This window comes from Aythya marila (genome assembly GCF_965140915.1).
Source record: "Aythya marila genome assembly, chromosome: 2".
NCBI classification, from domain to species: domain Eukaryota; kingdom Metazoa; phylum Chordata; class Aves; order Anseriformes; family Anatidae; genus Aythya; species Aythya marila.
Genome location: NC_139043.1, coordinates 17,580,704 through 17,600,750, shown reverse-complemented (window position 1 = coordinate 17,600,750; position 20,047 = coordinate 17,580,704). Strand labels below are relative to the sequence as shown.

Genomic DNA, 20,047 nt, shown 5'->3' with positions numbered 1-20,047 from the left:
TGCTCTGCTAAAACCCAGCATTTGTGGGTGAACAAGTCATGTGGGGCTCAAACCTTTCCCCTGCTGCCCTTTTCACACCAGTGTCCCATAGGGGAAGTTCAGAGGCCACACCACGACAGTACTTCACTCAGGCTGGCTCTGTCTTCGTACCCTGCATCAGAAGTAGCTGAACTTCTACCTGAGGTTTCCTCCCCAAGTATCAGAACAGCTTGGAAAGGTCAAAGTCAGTAGCAGTGGTTTAAACCAAAGAGCTGGGCTGTATATGCACAGCTCTGTATCATGGGTGTAGTAAATAATTATGTTGCAGGCCACCTCAGACCGCTACATCGCAGCTGGAAGTCAACTCTGACTGCAGAAAATATAGATGCAGCTGAGCTGGCTTTCATGTAGCAGCCAGAGTAGAAGCCTTTCCTGGAGCTGTTCGCTGTCTGTTCAGAGCAGTGCTCCCTCACCCCAGCGTGATTACTCACATGAAGCTTGCTCTCAACACACAAAAAAGAGTTGAATTCATTTTTTCCTATAAAAGCAAGCAGCTTTTCCATCTGTACGATTAAGTTCCAGTAGCCAGAACAGAGCACACCTCCCCATTTAACTTTTCATGAGTGCTTTTTCCACTGAAGGCGGCACATAGCTAGGAAAAATGTCGAGTGGCTACTAATCAAGATTAGCTGTCCAGTCATTTAGGCCAGAATCACTCTGGAAAACATGCACAGAGAACTGAAATAGCGTGGCAGTACTGCGTGACGGAGGTGCAAGGGAACAGAAACTGCCCTTGCAGAGCGCTTGTTACCAGAAAAGTTTTAAATCAAATTGAACCTTACCCCACAGGTATCTGCTCTGTATTGCAAAATCCAGAACTGAGTTAATTGACTGTCAGTGCCTTAAATTTGTGTCTCTAGGTAATACTTCTGTGTTGAAGAATTCCATTTTGAGAACAGTCATCCCCATGCTTTAGTGGTATAGAACTATTCACGAGTGATACAAACATGGGAAAAGATGCTCCAGAAACTCAGATTTTAGGAAGTCCATCAAGAAACAGCACAGCAAGTTTAAGATGTGCAGTTTAAGCATTTGATCGTGTACATTTGAAAGCAAGCAGCTAAGCTAGTATGTATCACCCATATCTAGTTTAGTTCTACAGAATTATTCCACAGAAGTTCATTTATTAGCAAGGATTACTCTCAGGAAGGAGCAACCAGCGACAGAAACTACAAGTGACCTTGCTGAACACTGCTCAGCTCTACAAAGCACTGATTGTTCCCAGTCTTTAGCAAACAGTTCATGTATCAGGTGACCCAATAGCTTTCAGCATAGTGCCTTCAGTTCAAGCAGCAAACAGGACAGAGGGTTACCAGCTTTTGTGCTGGTATCAAACATTTGGGGCTTTTTCCATGGTTAGTCATATCAGCGGGCCAATGAGGATTTAACAATAACCGCCTCACACACTGAGGCTCTGAAACACATAAGAAAAGATGTGTTCAGTACAACAGGACACACAATGTTTGTGAAGGCCTGCTGGCTCAGTCCTTTGTGCAGTCATTTCTTTGGAGGTAGTCAAAATCTGAGCACCACAAAACCTCTGAATACTGCTTGACAGAGCACCAAACTCATCTCCAGCAACTGTACTTCATCCTACTTCACTGTTTCAGTAGCAACTACTTTTTAAATACTTGTTCCTGCTTTTAACTCTTAGTTCTTCACACACACAAAGTCAAGAAGTGTTTCAGAAAGGTTTGTTACTAGGAAGGCCCTTCCACACGCACTGGAATCTCCTCCCTGCTGACACACTTTCAGGGGAACCACTGAGCTGCCATTTCACAAAGTTTTTGGAAACCATAATTACTCTAGGAACAGTAAACAGAGGTTAGCAGGGCCTACAGGGATACAGACAGCAGAGGCCATGAGAAGCATTTTCTTTCAAGTTCAAGCAGTTCGGTCTAAGACATACCACTAGCACAGGACTGGCTGACCGACAAGGTTTTAAATTCACTGACCGCACTGAAGAACATTTTCATTTGAATCCTCTGAATTCCTTTCCTTCAAAAATAGAATACTTTTCCTTACCCCTTCCTCAACTGCAGCTTCTGATTCTGGAATCTTAATAATTAAGTCCAGCTTTAAGCCAAATATAGTCCTAGTGCTTCTTGATAAAGGATCTGTTTCATTTCAATCGTGACCTCCATCACAAAGTGGTTTTTATAAATATTAAAAGAAGAAAGTCTTACCATTTTCAGTCGCATTACTCAGAGAATTCAAAGAAGACAATGTAAACTATGCAGCTCTCAATAATACAGGAGGCAAGATAATGCCTCTATTAAAAAAGATTACCTGGGAGATATGGTTGATTGAGGACTCCATCCTCCGTAGCTGGGATGCCTGGATGTCCAGCAGTTGTAATACATTGTTGGCCAGTGCATTGATCTGATAAGCAACACTGGCTAGAGATTGAGTTGTGTAGGCTTTGGTCTCTTCTAACGCTTTCCTTTTATCTGGAGCCTGTAAAGCAAAAGAACAAGATGTTTGCTTAAGGCCAGGAAAAGGGTGGGGGTTGGGGAAAGAGAGGACAGGAACAAAAAAAAAATACAACCTATATTTAGAAGAATCTGTAATCAAGAAGATCTGACTGTGCAGTCAGACAAAGTACTCTATATGCATCTACGTTAAAAAATTCTCAGTAATAAAGAGCAGATAAGGAATTTGAGAAATATTTAACCATAACATCACATGCCAAGAAACAACTCATTCAGTAGAAAAAAATAACACTGTCGTGATTTGTTGGAGCTGTGTTTCTGAAGTCTGCCCATCCTTCATTTCCAGAAAAATCTCCAACTCCCTAGGAACACTGAAGCGCAGCTTTCGCCATCCCTTATGAGATCACATAACCCAAGCCACCTAAATCCAGGAAATATTTTCCCACAGTCGGGTATCCCCCGCTGCACACGCTGCCTGCACAGCCACCCCTCCAGCTGTGCCGCGCTCGCTGCTGCTCCTACAGCCCAGGAGCAGGGTGAGCAGAGCATCAGGAGGGCGTGCAAGGGGCTCCCGCATGCAGCAGCATTTCTGACATTGCTGCTCCTCGTGGGAAAGCTTAATGAACACTCCTGGATGACTGGGAGCTTGGTGCTGCCCTCGCTTGCTCAGGTACCATTAATGTGGAGCAGCAGGCACAAAGAAAAGAACTGGAAAATGTCACTGTCCGTAACCAGCAGCTGTCTGTGCCTTGAATCTCACGCCCCAAGCCTTCTCGTGAGCAGAACAGGAGGAACCAACACCACCTCCACCTGCAAAGCACAAAAACCCCACTCCAAAGTGCTCGGTGTATCACAGTTTGGGGGGTGGGTACTTCATCTGCTACCCAGCTCGCAAGCTGCAGCTACCCAGAACTCTTTCCTTGGGAGGAAACATGCTGGGCACGAGGAAGGACTCTCAGGTGATGGCTCAGTACTAGCGTAGTTTCTGGTGCATTTTATTTATTTGCACTGTAGTCAGTATCAGCAACCGAAAGGGAAGGCACGTTAATAAACACTCTCTTCAACTAGACTTCTGTTTTTATTGTTGACCCATTTGAACAATGTTGCAGACAACCGTATGCATCACAATATTGAGCACAAACTCAAAGTTTGCATTCAAGTGAGCCCTGTGCCTCCTGGCTTTCACGCACTTACCACCCCTGTTCTTGAATCCTGCCTCTGACTTCATCTCAATATTTTAGCGTCAGAGTATCCAAGTTGGAAAGGACCCACACGGATCACTGAGTCCAATTCCTGGATCCCCAAAGGGCCACCCAAAAAAAAAAAAAAAAAAAAAATCAGACCATGTGTCTGAGAGCATTGTCCAAATGTTTCTTGAACTCCGGCAGGCTCAGTGCCAGAGTTGAGTTAAATTTTAGTTTAACATCCATAAGTATTTAATAACCATGCCCCTCACTTAAAGGGCTGATAAGGCATCCTTGTCTCTTGCTTTAGGGAGAGAACCAGGAGGCAAATGGCTTGGATACATTATAAAGTCGCAGCATGGCAGAAGTACTGCAACCCAAGCTGTTGTGCTACCTTTTAATTAAAGATGATTTTAACCAGGAGTGAATCCCACCCCCCAAACCTGGGAATTTGTTTATATTCATGATTAATGTTCCCAGCAGTGCTCTGACACGCACTAGAACACCGAGTTAAAGCCACCCTTCAGACAGACTCCCATACAGATGCCTTCCACAATGCAAAGCAGGCAGCACAGTTTATTGCAATCTGTTGCCAAAAGGTAAAATAGCATCGCATGTACCAAGATCATGCTAGGCAAAAAAAATAAAAATAAAAAAAATCAGTATTTCTGAATGCAAACAAAGCTGCCTTTTTAAGGTAGCTTAAAAGAATGTTGATGTTTCTAGATGTCAGAAAACTTTGTTAGGAGTCACCTACTTTAGAAAAATTTCCATGGTGAAGGACTTGTTACTACTACAAGCTCAGGAACCAAGTTTCCCTGACCACCCTGGTTCTCCAAAGAGGCGTTTTAAATTTCAAATCACTAGCAGCAACTTTAAAAGAAAAAAAGAAAAAAAAAAAGCCTACCACACTGTCCACACTGTCCTACCGGTTTTAAGCCCAAAGAAAACAACAGATTATTTATATCTGAACTACGGTGAAAATGCAGGTAGCAGAGTGAGATATCTAAAAGGGAAGTTTTACTGAATTGGACAAAGCCAGTAAGCGTAATTCTAACTTTATATTCATTGAAGCATAGATGTAAAGCCTTCACTCATGCATTTTATTACCAAGTTTTAAGTAAAGAGTGTCAGACTAAATAGTAACTTGTTACAAAGCCACAGCACTCAATTACTGAGTGTTTTCAAATGAGAAAACTCCAATGTATAAAAAGCTTATTTTATTCTATAATGATTTATTAATCAAATGCCTCGCCCTAAACACCTAAAGTTTCGGTTATTTGCCCAAATGACTGGTTTGGCAACAAGATTAGATGCACAGTCTATTTAATGTCCTAGCAGAATTACTTTGAAACATTTTCAAGCCCTGCAGATAACCCAGGCAGTTCACTGTGCAGTTTCCATAACAGTTTTAGTCTAAACTAGCTTGACATCCAGTCTTCTGCACTGCTTAATTAGGACTGTCAGTACCTGTGAGATACAAGCTAAAAGCTTCACAGTATGCAAAAATCAGGAGTGGAGATGGAAAAACCAAGACCATCAGCAGGAGGGAGCAGGGATTTCCCATGTTCTTCAGCTGGTATTTTCATCTGTCTCTAAAAAACTGGAAGTGGTATAGATGATAGCACGCGTACAATTCTTTCAGGTACTTTAGTACAACACAAAAACAGCTCAATTATTTTATGATTTTGTATTAAGAACTTTAAAGACACTGTTGTTTCCCCCATAGTTCTAGGTATAAGCAGAAATTTTAGAGTCATTTAATAGTAAATTGAATATTCGTTAAATCAAGATCATCACAGCTCTTGAAGTTTCCCTTGTAAAAAGCTCCCACTTGTATCTCCAGCATCTCCTTAACAGCAATATTAGTGTTGCAGAATTGCAGTTTGAAATTGCTTTCACATAACTGGGCTTAATATTAAACAGAGAAAGCTTCTCCTACAATCCATGTGAATACAGAGACAGTTGGACCAGCATGGCATTCCACACCGCACATCGTGTATTTTTGTCAAACTGGTATCATAATACTTCCTAAAAAGCGTTAATTATTGTATTCAAGTCTAAATTGACTCTGCACCCAAGCAAACTGCCACTTGTCTACTGATTCCTCAGTTCAGCAATGCTTCAGTGTCAAAAGATGAGGAATCTGTCCATCAGTCAGCAACTAACCTTTACAAATGGCATTTTCAGCCAATCCTACCCCCAAAGCACCACTCACAGAGGCACATCCCCAAAACAGCATCTGCGCAGTGTACGAACCACCTGCCCTCCCAACTCTCTCACTCCCAGCTCATCCCCACCATGTTCTAGTTCATCCAGCACAGAGCTAACTGCATGTAGCAGCTTCCTCCAAAATCACCTCAGCTCATGCTACAGAGCATCTCTGGAAGCCAGGCATTATACTGCAAGCACGCCGATCCACATCCTCCATACCTTTTCTCCAGCCCCTGTTTTTCCTCTTTCCACTTCAGTCCCACTTACTGCTCTGGGAATTCCCTGCAAGATGCCCCACCAGAAAAGCAGGCTCCACTTGCCAAAGGTCAGAAAGCCCTCATCAGGTTGCATCACCCTAAGACGAGCAGCCCTGCCAGGAACAAATTACTTTGCCTCCTGAGTGTGTGGCATGCATCATTCCACATTTTTCATCAACTGTTGAAGTAAGTGCAACCTCAATTATAGAAAAAATCCATCCATGAAAAACTACTAATAGAGCACTGCCCTAAAGCAGCCCAATGATCATTGAACTAAATAGAGCTGTTACTTATTCAGTGCCCAATATCCTTTCAGATGCTTGGCATCCTGTTCAAGGGCCAGATCACTGCACCCAAGCTCCAGGAATCATTTACAGCCACTTTTCTGTGCCTTTGCTGTTCTTGCTCAGGATACACTTAATGAATTCAGCAGCGTGGTACATTTGTTTTTGCTTCAAGGTAAGCACAAGATAATTGTTCAGTTTTGCATCTTGGTCACCTGATTGAAAGAAAAATCATTACTATGATCAGTTGCCACATGGGTTTAGCAGTCTGTCGCCTATCAGTATTCACCAAATAAAACTATGCCATTCAACAAAGTTGTCAATATGCCCATTTTACTCCCTTTTGTTCATGTCATTTCTCTAACTTCCAAGTTTATAGAGCACACACTTCCTGGTAAGACAGGTCCTATGGTTGAGGTTTCAAAATTCTGGTCCTGACAATTCTAGTCTGAATGAATTTTTACCAAAAACAAACAGCCCAAACTTTCAGCTTAACCTAGCTATAACCTACAGCACCTCATTTTTCCCGTCAATTGGAAATACTTTTACAGGATGGTGAAGACACATATCCAAGTAGTGTCTCGGAGACTTGTTATCAGTACTTAACCTCCCTGAGAGCCAGCTGGTGCCACTCAAAGACAGAAGTTTCTGAACAGAGGCTTCCCCACTCAGAAAACAGGATCACTTCACCTATCTAAAGCAAGAGCTAGTGACATTACATGGATCTTTTAGAGGCAGCTATGAGCTTAACGTTGCTGCTTCACTGATCTGAAAAGGCTTTTAATAACTCAAAGCTGGACCACAGTCTTAAGGGCCTGTTTTTTTTTTTTAAATAACTTCTGATTGCTATTGGCAAAAGGTTTGGACATTTCTAAACTATGCACAACATATGCTCAGCTTCGACCAAATATTCCACATTCAGCTGCAGTAATGTCTCAAATATTTAAGTACGCCAAGTACACGAGATAAACTTTATCTGTTTAAATCCAGAGGTCACTGTAAATACAGGTTCCCTCTTACCTATAGCTCACGAAGGTTGCTTATAAAACATGAACATGATGTATTGCGGTAGACCTTTCAGGCTGTTATTGACAATTATTACAACAGATCAGTTGGAAGGAAGAGAAAGCCCAACTGGCAAGCCCCAGCAGCAGGTGCCATGATGCTGCATGTTCTGGAGAAGTTTCAGGAGCCACCAACTTACCCGGGAGCCATCCAAGGAAATGGGAACAGCCTGGTTATTACCTGAAGGTGCTCACCAAGGACCATTCAAGGTTTTTCTTGTCACAGGTGTAGCCATAGGGGACATACCTCATTTCAGAGTGGCAGCGGATACCAAGGCTTTAAAATTTACAAGTAGGTGTTGCTTACAGTCTTTACATACACCATCCAGATAAGGCAGAGTAGGAACCAGGTGTGTCAATGCCTCCTGGAACAGCTTTACTCGATGCATGCCATGAGCACATGATCTACAACACATGATGCTAAGACGTGCTTCAGTGGGACGCTGCATTGAGTCCTCCCCAATACCCACAGAGCTATGCTAGGCCTGATATTTATCTGCCAAGAGTTACAGGTGGTTCCTCACCTCAATTCCCTCACTGGAAAACGGAGCAAGCCACCAGGAGACTTGGTTCAGTGGTTGAAGCTCAACCTTTGCCCAATACACTAGCATGAGACACCCCATAACACCCCAGATACGACTTCAGAGGGTTACCAGTAGGCTTCATCTCCTGTCTGACTTCAACATAGCCAGCCTCAGACCAGCCACCTTCCATGTTCTTGTTACTAGCACCACCTGCTTTGCCACTCATATCATTGCTACCATCAGTAAAAACAATTGTGGGAAATATAAAAAGAAAACACTTATGACAGGGAACAGGACGGGACTTGGTAAAGCAAACCCGGTCTCCATACGACGAGGAGCTGAAGCCACAAGCGCAGATTCCAGAGCCCAGGCAAATCTCAGCTGAGCTGCCTCACGAAAAGCAGCGCTACAACGCGTGCAGCATTCATTGTTTCACAGAAGTGACTTGTCATAACTTGTTGTTTTGTTGTAGTTTTCTACCGTTCCTGAATCTGTGTGGGGTGTTGAAAGCTCGGGATTTTAGAGCCCAAGAGCTTGCAGGCTATGAATAGTAACACACTGCAGCCGCTGAACACGTCCGTCTCCCGTCCAAGGCCTCCTCTCCAGGGGACTGGCAGTCAATCCTTGCCCTGACAATGAAAACAAGAGAAGCACAGGCTGCCCAACACACCTCCTCCTCCTACGCAGCGGGGAGTAGCGTCAAGCAGGAGTACTGAAGCTCTCAACCACTTCACTGACTGGTTGGTCCAGGAGCACGAAGGAATTTAAGACGGAGGAGGCAGGGAAGGATGCTCAGCCACTCAGAACAGCTCTAAAAACCTAAGATCCCTCACACTACGATAGCCCCGAAATTAAAACCAGGATGATGAAATGCTTTCAAGTCCGTTCAGCAAACAATTCCTCCTATCTGCTGAGGCAGAAATCCTCAAAGGCAGGGGGACGGGCATCTACAATTCATGCAATCCATCCAGCACAGGCAGACAAGCACCTACAACCAGCTCAACTCCCCTTGAGCGCCCACGAGCACCATTCCAGTGGTATGAAATAAGACTGGGTCTGTTCAGTTTCCCCAAAGATAAGGTGCCGTAACTCAGCCCTACCGAGCGCGGAGGAACTGGCAGAACTTGAATCTCCTCTCCCCAGGTAAACACCTTGCAAAACAAAGCTGGCGCTGGTTCAAGGCACCAGACGACAAGGCGATTGCCGCCACAGCAGCAACCACACCACAGCCCACAAGCAGGGTTTCAGTCTGATCCTCTTTAGAGACAATATTTTGGCAAAAATCACCGACCAGCCAACTATTCCCTATCGAAGGTCAAGGCACACTGGATTATTGTAGGGTGACCACCGCACAGGACAGCCTCCCAGCCCGTCTGCAGCTCATCAGCTCTGCTTCTGCCAGGCCCTTCCCCCAAATCCCGTATATGCTAGACAATCAGCTAGAAGCAAATCCTTCATTTCCATCAATAATATTCCCCTGACCAGTCCTGAATAGGCTTGATAGCAAATTAGCATCTCTATGGGCTGAGACCAATTTAGCCAATCTGCCCGTGGCCTTGCAGATTCGCTTTCAGCTGAAAGTTGCTCTTTATCCTGGGGAAGGACTAGAAGAAGAAGAGTCTCGATTTTTCTCATCATCTTCTCTTTGGGGGAAGGTAGAGGGAAAAAAAATTCTTCATTAGTGAGAGAAATTCATTCCAAAGGAGAGTTTAAGGGACAAGCATATATTGGATGTACTCACACGTATACAACAGTGGTCGAAACTTCGGAGTCTTGATAACAAAAAAAATGCAAGATGAGTACGTACATCAACATTTCTAGAAAATGTGTTCACATTTCTAGAAAATGTGTTCACTTTTCTCAGATTCAGGTTATCAGGTCCCAGCCCCTTCTGACCTGTACACATGGCACAGAACTGTGTCTCTGAGATTAAGCCCTCAGTAACTACCTTACTCTCATAAATGATTTTACCTCAGCTGAGACAAATCCGTGAGATGTGACATTCACTATACCCTGACACAGACTTCAGTAGGGCAGAAGCAGCTTACAAAAAACACACTAGGATCACCCTTACAGAAAATAACTTTAAAAAAAAAACAATTGAGGAATTCCATTTTAATCCAGGCTGCGAACATCGTAGCAAGAAACTAATCTATCCAACGGGAGAGGGATTCACAAAGCAGGGCCGGCTCTGACAGATGGAGCCCAGGCAGATATGTGCCAGCTGCTCTAGCAGCACTTTCTGCCCAGCGCTGCAAGCAGTGCTCGGGCTGGCTCTGGACTAAACCACTCCCCCTTAATTTAAAAAAAAAAAAAAAAAGGGAGAAATATATGTAAAAAGGGAGAAATATATAGCATTAAAAGCACAATTTTCAGTTCTCCTGCCAAATCCAAGAGAGATGTCATAGTAAACATGCGTGTTGGCAAAACACATTGTTAACATTTCACTAGTTAGTGGCTGTGTGTACAACAAAAATAGCACAGCAGTGAGCGAAATGACAGAGGTAGCCGTGCCCAAGCGTCATTTTCACACAACCCTTGTACAATAGATAGGGCTTCAGGACCGCATATGCGGCAAGCTTAACAAATTTTGTCTACTGGGTCTTATTTCTGTGTTTTACATGCTGCAGACAACAAGCTCCAGGGCAGACACTGCATCTTCCATGCCTGTAAAGCACTGCACAGCATTAGTGCTCGCAGGTGCTTCCAGATTATGCTCCTGACTTCCCTGCAGTGCCTGTGATTTGCCTTATGACATCCCATCATTACACACACAAATTCCTTTAGAGCTAACCAAGCCGGCTCTGACACCAGAGACATCAACCACGGCTCTACACACAGACTGCCAGCCAGGACGAGGAGCCTTGGTGCTTCCACAGCAATCTTCCCTCTGTAACGCCGAGAGAGCTACCCAAGGCTTTGGGGAGCGTGCTTATTTTGGCATGCTAAGCAACAGATAATAGGGAATTAGAGACCTCGTGTTCCATTTGTTTCCTTATAGACTGTCTCTCAAATATTGATCTTTTGTTTTCTGGTTGTAATGGGGCTTGAAATTAAAATGGCTCTCTGTTGACTTTGCTTAAATGCCAGCATCCACCCACAAGTTTTAGCTCCTCTAGCAGGGACAGGCTCGCTGGCAAGCCAGAGACCCAGAGGAAACTACAGGTAAGGAACTGCTCCTGGTGTAGGTTGGTTTGGGGATTTTTGGTGGGAATATGAGGGAGACACTTTAGTATTCAAAAGTTACCTTAACCTCCTCTTTCTAATAAGAGTGGCAGCGACACAGACCCGAACTGGAGTGAGTTGTCCAAACCAGGGGAATTTTTTATGTCGTGCAAGCCTCTGAATCAAGGCAGCTCCGAGCACCAGTCCGGGGGCAAAGTTCTTTAGTTCACGTCGCACAAAAAGTCACTTTTAAAAATAACAATAATGATTTCTTCTAGGGATTTTATTTACCTCTTTCAGTTTACTTTCAAGTAATGGTGGGTGCTCAGGCAGTTAAAAATTTTTAATCTCAGTTTTGACAAATTAGACTGAAGAAGTAAGCCTAGAATATCACAACAAACCTATACCTGAAGACAAGCAACGTCCTAAAACTCAACAACCTTCTACAAGAGAGCTTCCAAGACCACCTTTTCTTTCCAGATCCTCGCTTTCCAGCCCTCCCTACCTCCAGGCAGGCCTGGAAGCACACCAGACTGCCTTGAGCAAGCAAGATTAAGACAACAAGATTTAGCATCAAGGGGCAAATGACAGCACAGCCTCACCACGTTCAGGTAGCACGGATTGTGTGTCAACATTGCTCTGAACTCATACACCAGGGTACCTCAACAGCTGTTTGAGGGATAGCTGCATACAGAGCATAGCACCTGCAGAAGCATTAGGTAAAAGCAAGGCGGCTCGAAGCTATGCTCTGCCTTGCTCAGCTCCAGGAAGAACCCCAGCGTGCCGAAACACAGAGCCAGGAGTCAGCCAGGCCTTCAAATACCGGCTGTGAAAGTGCCCCTACTTCAGGAAGAGCTGGCATGTTGCAGAAAGTCACTGAAAAACAACCTCCGTGACTGTAAAATCTGGGCAGCTGCTGTGAAGGCAGCCTACAGCCACCACAGTATTTTTGAAACAAAGAAGAAAGCCACGACCATTACAGGGTCAAGTTCTCTTTGCATACTTTGTAGTACTACATGCTCATTTAGGTCTTCTCCAGCCTGAGAAGATATTAAAAATAGCAGGCATCTCTCTAACCATGGTCAACATTCAGCTGTGCTTGTGGCCTACAGATGTTTTTATGTTTAAGTTCAGACACCTCCTTTCTCTTCCCGAGACGCTTCTTCTCTCAGAGAGATGAGGAGCATGCCCAAAACCAACATTCAACACATTTTGGAGGTTAGGGAAAAAAAAGGAAAGAAAACCTGAAAGCAGTAACAATGACTCTCAGATCTAAGGGGCTCTTTAGATACCTCTTGGTTACGGCACTACAGAAGTGAGTCTACCTGGCACTGAGCTGCTGCTGATCACTCAACATTTTGAGAAACTGGCATCCTCCCTCCAGCAGGCAGTCATCTGAGGGCTCACACATCTGATACAACCCCCTTCGACCAGAAACCAGCAGATCCTCCCAGTTCTGCAGCAGCTTGTTTCCCAGCATAACACATCCACTCATAGCACACAGGTCCTACAGTGATCTCATGGTGATAAAGAAGTGGACTGCAATACGAGGACTGATTTTTTAATTTTTTATTTAGCAAGAACTTACATGTGCAAGTGGAAAAAAAAATCCCATAAACAGCTGTTAATATTCCTTCGGCTTCTGTGCAGCCTGGGTCTGGCTGTGTACTTTTTATCTGATAGCACTTTAAGCACATTACATCCAGCCTCTATTTGAAGAATCATTTCCTATAAACATTAAAATTTGAGTCTGCAGTTAGCAACAGCATTCCAAACCCTTACATATGTAAGCTCATTTGAACACTGGGTTGTTTCAATTGCAGCAAGCAGGAATTTAACTTGTCAAAAAACACACAACAGAACGAAACAGATGGCTCAGGAGAACAGAGAGGAGGAGAGAGAGGAATGGAGAGCCGGGAGTATGCCACTGTTTCTTTCCCAAGAAAAAAGTGAATTAGGCTAGCACATAACTACGAAATAAAAGTGAACATGGTCATCTTCACATCCAGCAACATATAAAACTTAGAAAAAACAACAGGAGACAGAAAGTAAGCTCTTCAATAGGAAATAAAATACCAGCATCAGGTGAGGTACACAGAGGAACATCGGCCACCCTGCCATGACCTGAGGAGGAAGCACTCCAAGCAAGTCCTGTGCCTCTCCGATCTGCTGGCAAGGCTTCGCAGGGATCTTATCTCCTGGTAGCTAACTGTGATGTGAGCAAACACAAGCAAGGCCAGGGCGAGACAATTGCATTTCGTAAGCCCTGTTTGAAACTGGTTAATTTAAAACAGTAAGCAGCAAAAAAAAAAAAGTTGTGCGCTATAAACACACACTCAAATTTACCTAAGAACTCACAGTATTTACATGCAAATGAAATGCTGCATAAATAGGGGGATAGAAGAAAGACTTTTATAAAATACAGCTTAAACACGGAAGATAAGTCCAAAGCAAAGCTAAGATACACCTACAGAAAAGCTGGAGACGGCTCCTTTTACCACCTCCCCTCCCAACCTAAGAGCAGGTTAGCTCTTAGAACTGCTTTTCTGCTTCCCACCTTGTCAATCTTGAAAGGAAATTGAAAAACACTTCTGTTTTCCTGACCACAATAGGAGAATTTTCTTATCAATCCGAACAGCCGCATCTTTGCGCCCATTACACTTAATGGTGAATTTTTCTTCACTTGCGCAGCAGTTACTTTGCATTTAGTCATTTTCTGAGGAGGCAAGAAGCTAAATGAGTATCTCCTGCTCATTATTTATGCTCTCTATTTGTATAACTCCTTCGTAACTGCTCCATTAAACACCTCTTTCCCTCCAAGGCCGATTTCCAAAAGCCTTGGGCGTGACTCACGGCCTTCCCCACACGCAGTCCCCTGGGCCAAGGATGTCGTACGGCCACCACGTACCTGCTTCAGTTCACACACCCCCACTCCCAACAGTGGGGAAATAACTCCTTAAAGTCATCTAGGATGAAAACAAAGCTACCTTTCCAGCTGTCTGAGGTAGGCAGCAAGGAACTAGGAGGGGTATTTGCTTTTAATGCTGTCTGCCATGTCGCAGCTCACAAGACGGAGTGGCTGAACAGGGGCCCACACTGAAGGGGGTTTCGTGTGCTCCCAATTCCTCCCGTGCTTTATTCCTGTCAGAGCTGCTCAAGCCCCTTCCAACCATTCCCATTTATTATTTATTATTCACCACTGATTGTTCTGTATCAACTCTTAAGCATTCTCCCCAACATGCTCGAGTCCTCCAACCTTCCCCATTCAGGACCAAAACCAGCAACTTTCCTCTCCCCGGCAGAGGAGCAGCAACTGGTTTGCTTGGCTCAGCCTCTCTCGGTCCCAGCAGACGCCTCTCAGCCTCGGAGCCGTCGATATTCCCCGCGTCGTATTGACAGGAGCCGATTCCACAGGGCTAGTTCATGGGCAGGAGGTTTCCAAAGAGGGACCGTGTGCCAGAAAGCTTTCCATTGATTGCTATTCTTCTCCAGCAGTTTAAGAGACACACTGCCAAAGAGGGATGTAATACACATCTAGAAATGACACAGCCGCTTTTCAAGCAACATGAGACTTCTCACCGAGCGAGATGCATTGTACGAGACCAAGCTTCAATTACAGCTATGGCAACAACAGTTTCCCCCAACGCTCAAAGCGAAAGACATCTTAAGAATTAGATAGGAGAAAAAAAAACTCTGTTGCCATTTAAAACAGCATGTTCTTGCAAGGCTCCCAGACAAGTCTCAGGACTACTGCAGCAACCAGATCATCTCAGTGCTGCGAGAACATACGGTATGCTGCAGCAGGAAACACACCCACGGTATTTCAGAGAGCCCTTCCAGAGCCAAGCACTTCCAAACCAGACACACATTTTTATCTAATGCAGCTGAAGCCAGGAGTTTGCATCACAGAAACAACAGCTCCTCCCAGAGATTTAGAAATCCTGCAAGTCAGCCAGAAAATCAAAAGCCGATTTCCAGCCAGGTCTCCAAGGATCTTGCCAACCTAAGTGCATTGATCCATCATACCTCTATTTGTTAGCCTGATACTCCCTGGGCCTTGGTTGAAGCATCATCCAAGCCACTCGCCACAAGGACTCACGGGGGAACCCCGGAGGCTGTAATCCTTTTTATAAAAACCCTTCAGGATTAGGTCCAACCCCGCTTTATCAATACAAACCTGCTAATGTGTGTTAAAAGAATACCGCCCCCGATATCACCGGCTTTCCCTCGGTGTTAGAGGATCCAAAGCCTCCAACCAGAGAGGTTTGAAGTCCTTTCCACTTTTCAGTCTCACAATAACAAAGGGACCAGCTTCCTAAACAAGACAGATTTCTTACAAATGAAAGGCCTGGCTGTATATATTTGAGAGGCCCCCTAAGAGGTTTCCTAGTAGACAGAATCACAGAAGTCTCAGTGCTCACAGCATCTCTCTCCTGAGCTGCCTTGTGTTTCTCTGTACTCTGCTCATCCTCGCATCCCCAGGTGGCTACAGACCACTTCAGAGCCAAAGCTTTAGCCCAAACTTCATGCCAATCAAGATAATCTAAAAGAGAAATGTATATAAATGCCTTCAGTAGCTGCAGTTTGATGACATGAGCTACTATTCAAACCCATGCTGCTGGAAGCTGTTTGTCTGAAAGGCATAATGAAAAATAGCTGCATAATTTAAACTGTAACAGTAAAATATGCAATTAAATAATAGAAAGATTAATTACAAGAAACAGGCAAGGGAGAAGAGGTTTTCAGATGAGAGCTGAAATGAGACCGAAAGTCAATGAGGTAGAGAGCAAGCGCGAGAAAAACCGTCTGTTTCAGAGGCAGAAGCTGTGATGAGAACACTTGGCATTAATGGCAGCGAAACAGAAAGTCCACAGCACTTGGCAGCAGGAGCAGAGTCAGACAACAGATCTAGGAAACAGCCTGCAGCAAACAGACCAGAGACTTTAACAGGGAGAGAAAAAAAATCAGCAAATTCACATTAAGATCAGAGCCTAGCAGAAGCACCTGGAAAGAAAGAAATGTTGTCACCGGTAACTTTTAGCAATGCCCTAGTGACTAACACGACTTGCTGCGGGGATGTGAGGAGACAAGCCGAGGCATGGCAATAGCAACCATGTCGACATTATTGCAGTAGTCTGATGCAACTGCCTGGACAGCTCGTCCTTCTCTTGTCTCAGGCGTTTTCTTATCTCAGGCTCCAGAAATGGTGGAATTGTTGCACTGGGCCCACGGTTCAAGTATTCATTTGCAGCACACCTGCTAGAATAAAGTCAAGCAAGATACTCAACTGACAATGATTGCCACAGGACAAATACTGGTTGGCAGATTTGCTGACCCACCCCCCCCCAGTACAAGGAGATGAGATGATGAAAGTGAAGATACGCATCTTGTGAAAGATTAGCTGGAGAGAAAAAACACACACACACTTGCCTGATAAAGTATAACTTAGAAAAAGCATTATCTTGTGAAATACCAGCATAAAAGTAGCCAGTAGAGTTGACACATCAGGTTTTTTCCCCAAGGAAATCAAAGAATTGTTACAATTCAAGTAACAAACAGGCCATTTTTCCTTGGAACTATGACTTAAGACTACCCCATAAGAACATTTCATTCAACTCTACAGATATCAAATCAGCAACTGCTTTAGTAAGCCTCCTCTATCCAAGTACCAAGAAACCTTCCTGCTTTCTTAAGAAAAGTCCTAATAGCACATTTTACTCCCATCTGTCTCAGAGGTTACAATTAAATTAGGAAAGCAATTCTGAGTCTCTTCTCCACGAGTTCTTTAACTGCTCAGCACCAAGCTGCCAGAGCCTCCTTGCACACGAAGCAGCACGCCTGCTCTTCAACTTCTGCTGTTCGAGGAGTATGCGTAGTTAGTGGCTTGGGGCTTTTTGGAGAAGGAGGAAGGAAGAGGGAGGGAAGACACAGTGTCACAAATATATCTGCTATCTTAACGTAAGACCTAGTGAAGGCAAGTAATCCGCATGCAAAAACAAAGCGTAAGGTGAGCAACAGCCCCTGTTGGGGCAACAGCTGTGTCCTAGCCCTCAGAAGAGACCACCTTTACTCTTCTTTTAGCATATTCCACCGTGCCAGAAGATGGTACACATCTCCTGCAGCAGCTGTGACGTGACTATCGGAGGAGAAGGCCAAACCAGCAGAAGTTTTGATTTTCAGATCCTTTTTCTGTTTGCCAGACCCAGCAGTTACTAATGGAAAACGTTTTATCTGGAATCTCAGAAAAAAAATGTTATTAAAAATAAAGTCACCGTGTAAATGGTCGATCTTTTTTAGAGTAAAACTCATCTGTTCTGTGAGCTTAACTGACAGGTTGGCTAGCAATTTCATCTCCCGTTAATACAGAGTGCTGAATTGTACAAGTTATATCTCAAAATGTTGCCCTCACATTTCTTAGTGGAAATTCTCTTGCAGGAGGTCCCCCCCCTTTATAAAACATCTGCTTCTTAATAAGAAATCTACTCTCTGCTAGGAAGCCTTCTTACATGGCTGCTAACAGCATTAAGGGCTTGCATAAGCAATGAGTAACAGCATTTGCATAGCACCGAGCAGAGGTGGCACTTACATTCTTATTAACCCACGGAAAAAAAATGCATTCCCTCTAACACCGGGAAGAGAAGCTTTGAGTTCTGCTTTCGGCAATACCTGGATTCCTCGGAGAACCCACCTGGCAAAAGCTCTCTATTTTTATTTTGCTACCAGGCACGAAGCAGATGAAATGTTTGAGGCAGAAGGGGGCCTGCCAGGCTGGAGGTGAAGGGGGAAAGGCACCTGCAGATGCCACCTTGCTTTCAGGAGCGCACCGGGACCTATTCCGCACAGAGCCCTGGTTTTGGCTTCCAAGTGCCCCATGCAAGTTTTGAGCTGCAAGGGGCTGTTTGTACAACCCCTGTGAGACACCACGTCTGTCTGTCTGTCTGTAGCTGCTGCCCCGCCGGCGAGGTCAGGAAGAGGGAGGAACCGTGCTGAGGCACCCTATCTACCACTACAAACGCGGCGGTTACTTCCCTTTTCTGCGGGGTGGAGGGAAGGGAGGATCCCTGGGACCGAGCCCACCCGTCTCCGACACCGGTGCTCGGATTTGGCAGGCAAGGGGAAAGGAACAGCCTCGCACTAACACCGGTGCTAAGGGGAGCAAGGAGGCTGCACCTCGTAGCCAGCCCGCTCGATAATTACAAACAAGCCTGGGCACTGCATAACTGGGGGCCCACGAGTCCTTTCCTACTGGGTAACAACAAATAAAAACCACACCACGGCCCTTCGACTCCCAGTCACTAATTAAGGACTGAGTGCTGGCACTGAGAGGGATAAGACACCCCCTTATCCCTCAAGGATGTCTCACTACATCGGCGCTGACGCTGCCTGCACAGCTACCACCCCGCTGCTCTGCGGATAAATAAGATTTCAGAGCTGTCAAACACAGGCTGCTTTCACTACGGGGAAAGAAGAGCGACATCTTCTAGATCCTCTGCCAAGACAGCAGTGCCCACCAGCAGCCAGGCAGCGCCGGGAGCACCACGTAACTGCTGAAGTTTACGGGACTGAAAAATCAGCATCCAAAGCTTCTTGTAAGAACAGATAAGCAATGCTCCGAAAGGAATTGCTCCTAATGAATTTAACGACGGTTTCAGGCATGTGTTTTCCCAAGGGATTCGTTCATTGCTCCGTCTCAGGACACCACGTCCCTGTTTCTGGAAATCGACACTTTCTGCTGCGCTGTAGCATAACGGAGGCCATCCGGGAGGCACTGCACGTCCCAACAATCGGGGTCTGTTCCCAAATCTGACAGCACGTCCCTACACGACCTTCCAGGAGCTGGTTATGAACTCTACGCCTCTATTTATGCTTCTGAGAAATGAAGACAGTTTGAAATACTACACAAAGATATTGGGAAGTTGAATCGTACTGCTTCAAAGGTTGGTTTTTGTTGTTAAACTTAGACCAGCAGCACAGATTAATGGGAACTTTGCCCTCGGAGGCGCAACGCTTCCTATTTGTACACAGCCCATCCCTCCGCTCTTATCTTCCTTACATGTGATCCACTTCACAACCCGTCCTGAAGGCCCACTATTTTCACTTTACCGTGAGTTACTGACTGCACCGAGCTCCCAGAGATCTGGAGGAACAGAAGCATCAGACGATTGCTCCTCTTACAGCTTCCCTCTTCCTTGCAACAACTCCACGTGCCTGGTGCAGCACGAAGATCACGCTTAATGTACACCCACCACAGGCGACCTGCGAGCATCTTCGTTCCAGCACAGGAGCAGGAGGAAGGGAGCAGCACAAAGTGCAGGATGCAGTACTCACCTCACACACTGAAATTAATGCAAACATTTCAGATTTGGAAAAGCCGATTTCCTCTCAACCGTGTCTTCTGGACACAAAACAGACGTATGCTACTTTAGGATCCATTTCCTGTACACGCAGGGCAACCGCTTGGCCATGTAATGAAGTTGTTCTCCTGCCTTCTTGCTGCTTCCAGGCTCAACATGCAGCTGTATTTTCCAAAACAAAGACAACGCGCTGGCGCAGAAGACCGATAACCCAAAGCCACCAACCCGTACCCGAATGACTAGAAAACAAAACACACACACCTACAAACAACCAGTGCTTTTAACCAAAACATTTGCTGTTAGCATAAAACGACCTTAAAAAGGAACAGTGTTTCAAGTATAAGCTAACATCTTTTCTTAATTAATAGAAAGAGTATGATTTAAACCTACAAGGGATAGCGGATGACACGTCCATATTTTATCTTACAGAAAGAGGGCTGGCTTCATTTGCTTTTTCCTGTAAAGTGTTCCAAATTCAGCAAGGAAACCAGAAAAAAAATAGCCCTTATTTACTCTCTTGATACAAACCA

At 44.8% G+C, this 20,047-nt stretch overlaps 1 protein-coding gene across 12 annotated transcripts in view; it reads right to left on the bottom strand.

The window, feature by feature from the left end:
* ABI1 (abl interactor 1) overlaps nucleotides 1–20,047 on the bottom strand; it is a 76,851-nt gene that overhangs the window by 51,914 nt on the left and 4,890 nt on the right. For all 12 annotated transcript variants that reach the window (XM_082753838.1, XM_082753832.1, XM_082753840.1 and 9 more), the window contains exon 2: nucleotides 2,329–2,496. In XM_082753838.1, the coding sequence (XP_082609964.1) occupies nucleotides 2,329–2,496 (168 nt within the window). The remainder of the gene's footprint in view (nucleotides 1–2,328; nucleotides 2,497–20,047) is intronic.